The sequence below is a fragment of the Mizuhopecten yessoensis genome, unplaced genomic scaffold (genome assembly GCF_002113885.1).
Source record: "Mizuhopecten yessoensis strain PY_sf001 unplaced genomic scaffold, ASM211388v2 scaffold2995, whole genome shotgun sequence".
Classification (NCBI taxonomy): domain Eukaryota; kingdom Metazoa; phylum Mollusca; class Bivalvia; order Pectinida; family Pectinidae; genus Mizuhopecten; species Mizuhopecten yessoensis.
In genome coordinates, this window is record NW_018404823.1 from 83,333 (window position 1) to 91,880 (window position 8,548).

Genomic DNA, 8,548 nt, shown 5'->3' on the forward strand with positions numbered 1-8,548 from the left:
AATTGTCACTGCAATACTTAATAAGGAATAATTTATACGGCCTTAGATCATTTTAATATGGATTATTCTCGAGAAACAAAAGGAATCATGAGGTTTTAGGATCGTTGACTACAAAAACATATATACAGATTAAACGTTAAATAACATCTGTGACGGTTGCTTTTTTAAAGATACTGAATTTAAATAAGATTTCAAACACTCAACCTTATTGAGTTTGAGTCCGAAACAAATGGAAAGGATTTCAGACGAATCGAAAAAAGCGCGTAAATTTCTTTTTCAAAATTAACGCTGTACTTTAATAAATGGAACAGCAAACAGCCAGTATCGGCGCCTGCTATCTCCAGCGTGATGGTAATGATGACGTCATGGTGTTCAATCTAGATTTATTGTCTTATAAATCATAACTGACTATTGTTTGCGTTTATAGTGGTAATGCAAAGCAAATGTAAATAATTAAATACACCCATAAGCAATTTTGATGGTCTTCACAATCCATTGTATCCTAGATATACTCGGTATCTGAAGTGTTCATACCCGTTTTACCTTTTATTGACTTTTTACAGGACAACGACCAAATTCGGTGGTTTCAACAGTAATAGCAAATTAAAAGCAAAAGAGAATAGTGCATAAGGGCTGTGTACACGTCAATGAAATGATCCATTCGTTGACAATTGTGAGTAGAAAACGAGGAAACCGTTGTCATACTTTGCAGATGTAAAATCAATATTCATTCTATGCTTGATTATTTTAATTAGAAAGCCATACGTTCCTTTGACGGATTTTACTTTGATTAAATGTGAATATGACACTTGCTTAATTTTCTTTAATCACATTCAACATGTAATAACTCAGAATAATGTGCAACTCAATCTTTCTGAATTTCCAATAAATCCCACTCGTGGGATAGCTAGCCAGATAACCAATGAAAATCAGCGTTACAAATTGTAAAGCCAAAGCGGAATTTCATAAAGTAGTTCTCCTATTATTGATCGTGTAATACTCGCGCAAATTGAAAATGAGGCTATTCATTCACTTCCCATTGTCAATTAGAGATATCCCTTGTATACTAGAGTACAGATACAACATCTCCTCTTTACCAAGATACTTACGAGCCTAACTGTTCGATTAAACTGCGCTCAATTTGTTTATCCGTCTGCCAAGTACAATAAGCAGTGTACTTCATGGCAATCGTGTCCTTTTGAAATTGTTTTTGATGATACGGAAACGAATTATGTCGTCAATATGATAAAGTTATCTTGAATAGCAATTGCAACGAGCGTTAGCATCAAAGTTAAGTGTTCTAGGGAAACCTCGTGAGTGTCAGTGACATTCTCTCCTACATATTCAAAAGCCAATACGTATTGATACCGTGGAGGACCGAATCTATTTTCAATAAAGGGAGTCTGGTGTTTGTGTCTGATAGATTAGTCGACAAGTATGTCATTGTCTACGTCTAATCTAAGTATAATGTACTTAACGAGGAATATCCAATCAGCTATGAAATGGTTGTTTTGTGTATGTATCAATTTGCTGTATGGCTGTGTATTTATATGTGTGTTAAATATGAGATGTTTGTGAAATTGCGAATCCAACAACTTTGTCTGTTTTGTGAGTGTGTATATACATGTGTATGACATATAAGATATCCTTTGTTGGGTTGTGTATATACATGTATGTGCGGAATGTTATGCTATGTTAGTTTGTAATATATGCGTTCTAGAATTGAAAATTGTTTGCTGTGTTGGTATGTATATTCATGTGTATTAAATATGATTTTGGTTTGGATTAGTTTAGTATTGTTTAACGTCCTATCAACAGCTACGGTCATTTAAGGACGGCCTTCTCTGTGAGCAAGATGCATGCGTGTAGTGTATGCGTGTGTGTTTTGGGGGGCTGCGATATGTTCGTGTTTGTCTCCTTGTGATAGCACGGGACTGATGCCGACTTTATGGTGCTACCTCACTGAAACATACTGCCGAAGACACCCAGCAGGACACCCCACCCGGTCACTTTATACTGACAACGGGCGAACCAGTCGCCCCACTCCTAAATTGCTGAGCGTTAAGCAGGAGTAGAAACTACCATTTTTACAGACTCTGGTATGTCTCGGCCAGGGGACAGAACTCAAAGCCTTTACTCACAGGAGCGAACGCTCAACTAAAGGCAAAAAGTGAGGCATTGTCACGGGATCTATAAGGAAGAGGAAAGTTGTATAGAGAGAAGAAAAAAGACAAATTTAGTAGCCTCTTACGGTCATGCAATGTGAGCAGCAGGTACAATTCTTACGCTCTTCATGCAGGGACTTATTTAAATATGAAATGTGTCGATCGCCAGCGACTTATTGTAGCTCAGTTGGCTAGAGCGTCCGTCTAGAGTTCGGAGGTCCCGGGTTCGAATCTCTGTTTGGCCATTACATTTTCACTTTTCTGTTACATTTGTATGGAATTTGAAATAATGATATTGTTTAAAATATGTGGTGTCTGCTATGTGCCTATATATGTGTGTATCAAACATACATTGTTTGTTTTATTAGAGGATTAAATACATTGGCATGGGATATTATGATATGTTCGTTGTACAAGTGTGTATACACATGTAGTTGATTGGATTCTTTGTATAATCCCTACGTCGGTAATAGGTAACGAAGCGGTCGAACATGAATAAAATAAAGATATCCAAAAAGGAAAAACACTGATTACAAAAAGAAAAGATAAGATAACTAATAGATTCTGATATCTTTACTGTCTCCTTAAACAAAACTGCGTCAGTCCTTATTGTTCTTCCAAAGGCTGTCAGAAAATATATATATGAAAATGTTGTACTTAAAATAACTCCATTTACCTATACGTCGGTACAGAAAAACTGAGTTTAACAGATACCAGGGGAAATATGTGAATGAGTCATTTATAACTGGTTATCTTTTCAAAAATCAACGTGTGACTGGCTGTATTGTACCGGCAGTCATGGTGTGTACTTAGGCGCTCATCTAACCGTTTGTCACAGCTTGTATCATACTCAACGGAATTGATGTTAAAGGCTGTCATCAGGCGGCACCAAGTAGATCATGTTCAGAAGTATAATTAATTAAGTAATCTAATTTCAAATTAATCGCTGCTTTACAATATCTACATTTTCAAAAAGAAATTAATAATTTTGTCGTGTCATTTAGTTCAACGCTATGATATACATTGCATGTGCAATACAGCGTAGCCCCAGAGCGCCGGATGTCTTAAATAATTCAGGACGACAAATGCCATGAAATCACATAACAACCTAATTAGACTGAAGACCGGTGCCGTATCATTGTATAGAATATAATTTTACACCGTAGTGAGTTTTTAATGGCACATGTCCTAATATCGACAAAATACTGTTAATAAACAATCAATCGATACTTACGAATTCCGTACACTGTAAATTAGCCATGTTCTTTTTATTAATTTGTGATACAAGCCGTGGACGATAAAACTGGTGAGGTGTTACGGCGCTTTGTTTACCTTTATAGATGAGCTGCTGCCACACCCACTTGGTGATATCACTTCCGTTATATGTGACCTAATGTAACGGTTGTAATAAGGACCAACATTGCATTCATATAATGCCACCAAAATTAAAGCAATTGCATCCATTAACTTATGAATGCAATTAGTAGTTTTATGAAATATTAATATGTTTAGCCTGTCTTAAAATCGGACGTTCCTTTATTCATATTAAGACGTTCACATAAGCAGAAGCACATTTTACAGACATGAACCTTCTGGGATTTCCAAACATTATTTCGGCAATTTTCAAAATTCGTTTGTAGGTACCGGTCATATTTCATTCAAACATAAAGAAATCATTCGTTTAGACTTTTACATACCCGGTTGTGATATGTACCAATAAGTAAATACCGTAACACATGTACAGAAGCTCTATCGTATCTAGTCATAAATAGCAATATAATACATCATAACTATTTATTTATTGTTCCCGTGTATCGTAACCAACCATTTTATTGTCAGACTAGTGAACCATTAATGTAACTATACAACTATAGTTAAAACCATGGCGTGTCAGACTCCAATAAACTTCACGATACATCGGCGTAAAAACACTCTTACATATCCAAGACCGCAACTGCTAGAGGTAAGGGTGGGGCGATATATACAAAGATATTGATCGTCCAGGTGGCCGGCCAGCGATACATCAAAGTAACATTCGCCATACAGGTAACAGTTTAAAAAGTATACTTACATTGCTGACCAGGTACACTTGTCCGATGAACGTCAGAAGGAACGTTGACCGTAGATCCATATTTGTCCAAAGATCTCTCCCCCAGGAAATAGCAAACGTCACTCCACTACCCCAACTCGCTCAAACAACTGATACCAGATACTTTTTAGAATAAATACTAGACACGACTATTATTAACATTAAACCAAACAAGAGGCTAATTGTCAATATAACTGTACACATGTATAATGCATGGCTACATCGACATAATACATACACAACTTCGCTAGCGGACTAAATATGATAAAATACTTGTAGTCATGATTGTCAATCCCGGGAACACCCCGCCTGGCATTGCCACAGCTTATACACGTATGAACGATCGGTTACGTAGATGCGGTTGACAATGATGAAGACTGCGATAGTGCTTTAATGAGAACAGTTACAGCATTGCGTTGCGATGCCACTGGCGAGCCGTGAGGAGCGTGATTGTCGACCGGGCTATCACAGAGAACCAAAGAGCGGGCAACAAGCCTCAAGCCCATGCGGATACATACTACCAATCACTCTCACGCGCTAACATTGTACCAAACACGTTGAGATGAGTCGTATTTCCCAGAGCGCATGAGGACGCAGTATTGTTTCGTTGAGAGCTGATTGCAAGGCCCATAGGTAGGAACACTTAAATCCCTTACAGGAGTTATCTGAGTAGATTTGGACGGCTCATTCGACTTGATCCCACGGGTTATATACGGGATGACCGTTCGCCTAGCTATGTCTGGGAACTTTTCCGGATCAGAAATATTCGGGAAACGGGCTAGTTATTAAAACACGGCAAAGCAATTACAATCTTTAACAGTAAACAAGAAATCAAATGTATTAATTAATGTGTCAAAGCTAAAATGAGGGGATCACATACATCGCTGTAGAAATGTAGGCGTGAACGATTCGCTGGCACTATCTGTTTAACATTAGTATTAATGGATAGTGGGAATACTATCCTCGAAACACGGTCCCGAGTCGCCCTGTCACATGTATAAGATGCTTTAGGGCAGAGATTACATAGGATCCTTTGTAGTCCCAGTGGGGTACATGCTGTCATCATAAACTAGTAGCATAACTCGTAAATATTCCTCTTAGCGGTATATACATCGATTACCACAATAATTAATAATCTCTTTGATTTTAAGACCCCCGCCTGCTTGGCACATGAAGAGAAACGTTAATAGTGCTGCTAGTCCGAGCGTGATACATGCATCGAATTTACAATAAACTTATAATTTGATCAAACATTACATTGGATTGTATCGATTCCATGATTGAGTTTCCATGTTTAAAATCAAAGATTCCAAAAGCAGACAAGAGACTATTTTAACGTCGCCACATTTTACATACACTTCCCAGTGTCATTAATTAAGTTAGAGATGACTAGAGACCAGGGGCCATCAATTCAAATGCACGGCAAAAGACATAACGGGTTTTAAGTGACGGATTCGTATGCACTTCACCACATTATCTTTCCAATTAACGGGAATGGCAGGCCACACCGATATGCCAAAGACAGGAGTTTTGGTGGCGATGGATTACATCATGTCGTCCCATTCAATGACAACTCGGTTATCGGCAACATTTGATGGGTTATAAAGAATTTCAAGTTATCCATGTTGACACGCAACCTCTTGCGCTGAGCACTTTAGAGAATAGCGCATTGACGCTGCACGTGCAGATGTAACTCTTGTCCCTAATATGAAGGCGCATGCACGATACTGATATGTTTGATCTGCACCCCGTCATACCGTGTCTGTATTAGGGTCTTGCTCGTAGAAAAAGCATTAGAACGTACTACCTTTTTCACATATTTGTGTAGATTTTTAAGTTCTCAGCGGTTGTGATTGAATAACTACTAACTCAAAACTCAGAGAAATACTTGACCTGCTCTTTCCCACTTCATGATCGCATGAGGCGATTTATGTGATCTTCCAGTAGAATCAATATTGGGCAGCCACTGCCAAGAGGATGCCGAATAAAACCATACTTAATCCGCAGCACTAGTTGACATTCGTATTATTTGCTTCAATTTTTTTGCCCGATTTTTATAATTCAAATGAAACTTTGAAAACGTTTGCGATGGTAAACCATGTATTGTTTTAAGGTGTACGCACATCACTAAAGATCTATCATGTGTAGACTGCTGATACTATGTATATATAACGTTGGTAGGCATATAGCACTTGTATGTATACCAGTATCATACTAATGGATGTATATGCTCTAGTAGATAAATTATATATTAAAGAATGGGCACTAGGGAAAAAGTATTTTGTCTTTTTTTTTCTGAAAGGCAAACCGTTTGTATGAAAAGACAACAGCTTGACTATTTCCTGAGAGCACAATCTATCACAGTTTATATATCATGATGCAAACTAATCCTGTTGAATAGTGGTTTTTGTTGACCTTTCCGTGATGTTTGTAAACAAGTGGCGTTTGTCTCGGATAGTACTTCGTAGAACAGGTCGAAAGGTGACCAGAACATTGCAAGAATCTTCATCTCCAATTTCCATGATTTAACTTTTCATGATTTCGTGCCGAACCACACAGTCATTTCAATTATCAACTCAAGTGTGGGCAAGGTAGAATACCGCCAACCTCTCACCTGATTTGGTTGTCCACGTACCTTAATTACACGGAGTTTTGGAGGAGATTGGCATGTGGTCTTAGCATCATGTTTTTATAGATTCTTTATATTAATGAAGAAATCCGGATAATTTAGCACAGGGAACTGTGTTATTTCCCCGGTACATAGCATCTATTAGTCGATTTAGAAAAACAGAATTTGTTGTCGTATATGCGAGTTTAAAATATTGTTTGTAGGTTAATAACTATATAAAGATACCTAGATGGTATGAAGTTCTTATCGGGAATCCAACTTTCCTCAGATGCCATTCACAGAATTGCGTATGTTATCCACTTATCAATTTACATTTCACTGCTTTCATAAAATACGTCATCAATCATATTTAATCATCCCTCCAGGTACGTTTCACGATAACATATCATTGTATTATGTTTGTTTTACTTTTCTACAGTAAGTTTAATCTTTAAAGAGGATTCATACGGAAGCAATAAAGAAAACTGTTTTTCTTATATGCATTTTTGGAAAAAGGAGTTAATGGTATACAAGAAAAAGCAAAGATTAAAAGATATGTCCGTGTGTTCGATTTTGTGCTGTGATCAGTCAAAGATACCAGTTTAATATAATATGCTATTCTAGGTGTTTGTTTTTTGGTTTTGAGCATTTGCAGAACAATTTCATATATTATCTTTCAATGGTGTTATCAGATATGTATACTTGTTTGCAGAATTGACAAAAATGGTATTTTCTTTTGGGAAATGGAAGTTAAAAGTCTTAATCTCATTATTTTTTTCCCAGAAGTCGATTTTAGTGTAATGATACCCCCTATTTTTTAATGAAAAAATACTCACTTTTTCCACCGATTGTTGCAAATTTTACGCTTGATATAAAAGTTCTGCTATTAACCTATTTATTTTGTATTTATTAAATATAAAGAAGATGAGTTTCTCTTTCTAAAAAAGCCACAAAAATTGAGGATGTGTGTGCTTCTTCTTTTGTTCCATTATTATTTGTTATTTTTCATCGTTTGGGGTCAAAATTCGAAAGTGCTTCAGTTACAATAAATATGTAAAATAAACAACTTTCATGTATAATGTTTAACTTTGTTCGTATCATTTTCATCATTTTGAGCATAATAAAGTTGTACAGTACAAATGAGCTTGTTGCAATTAAACATGGCAATTCAATGACGATTTAAGTGATCAATTCAGTGTCTAAAATGTGAATTTCGGTCTTTCGTAAAGCGCACGAAATACAGTCTTTCAAAATGGCCGCAAAATTGGTCTGTCATTTTAAATTCTTGTAATTTTTTTTTTATATAAACCACGGGCATTTAGTTTTTCAACATATTTTTTAGCCGTATGTTTGCTATTTAAATTGGTCATAACTTTTTAAATATTACAAAAAATTGTTACATAAAATCAAAACGAGACTTGAACGTGAAGAAGAGTACATCCTTAAATCAGATTAGTTTAGAATTTTAGCAACAGGAAATGTAATACCTAGGGATACATATGATCATATTTCTATTGTATCGTGACTATATGTTAAGTACCTATATTTCAATAGCTGTATTTCATTACACTGTTATAACAAGCCTTATCCCAGAGAAGCTTGCAATAATCTTTCCGTATAATTGCTCTCAGTCACTGCCTGGCACAGTCAAGAAAGATTTAAATGTCATCAGCAAACGATGAATAC

General features: G+C 36.4%; 1 protein-coding gene across 1 annotated transcript in view; it reads right to left on the reverse strand.

The window, feature by feature from the left end:
- LOC110446765 overlaps positions 1 to 4,704 on the reverse strand; it is a 70,631-nt gene extending 65,927 nt beyond the window's left edge. Inside the window, exon 1 of the mRNA XM_021492060.1 lies at positions 4,237 to 4,704. Within this exon, the coding sequence (XP_021347735.1) occupies positions 4,237 to 4,296 (60 nt within the window). The 5' untranslated portion in view covers positions 4,297 to 4,704. The remainder of the gene's footprint in view (positions 1 to 4,236) is intronic.
- Positions 4,705 to 8,548: the final 3,844 nt, after the last annotated feature.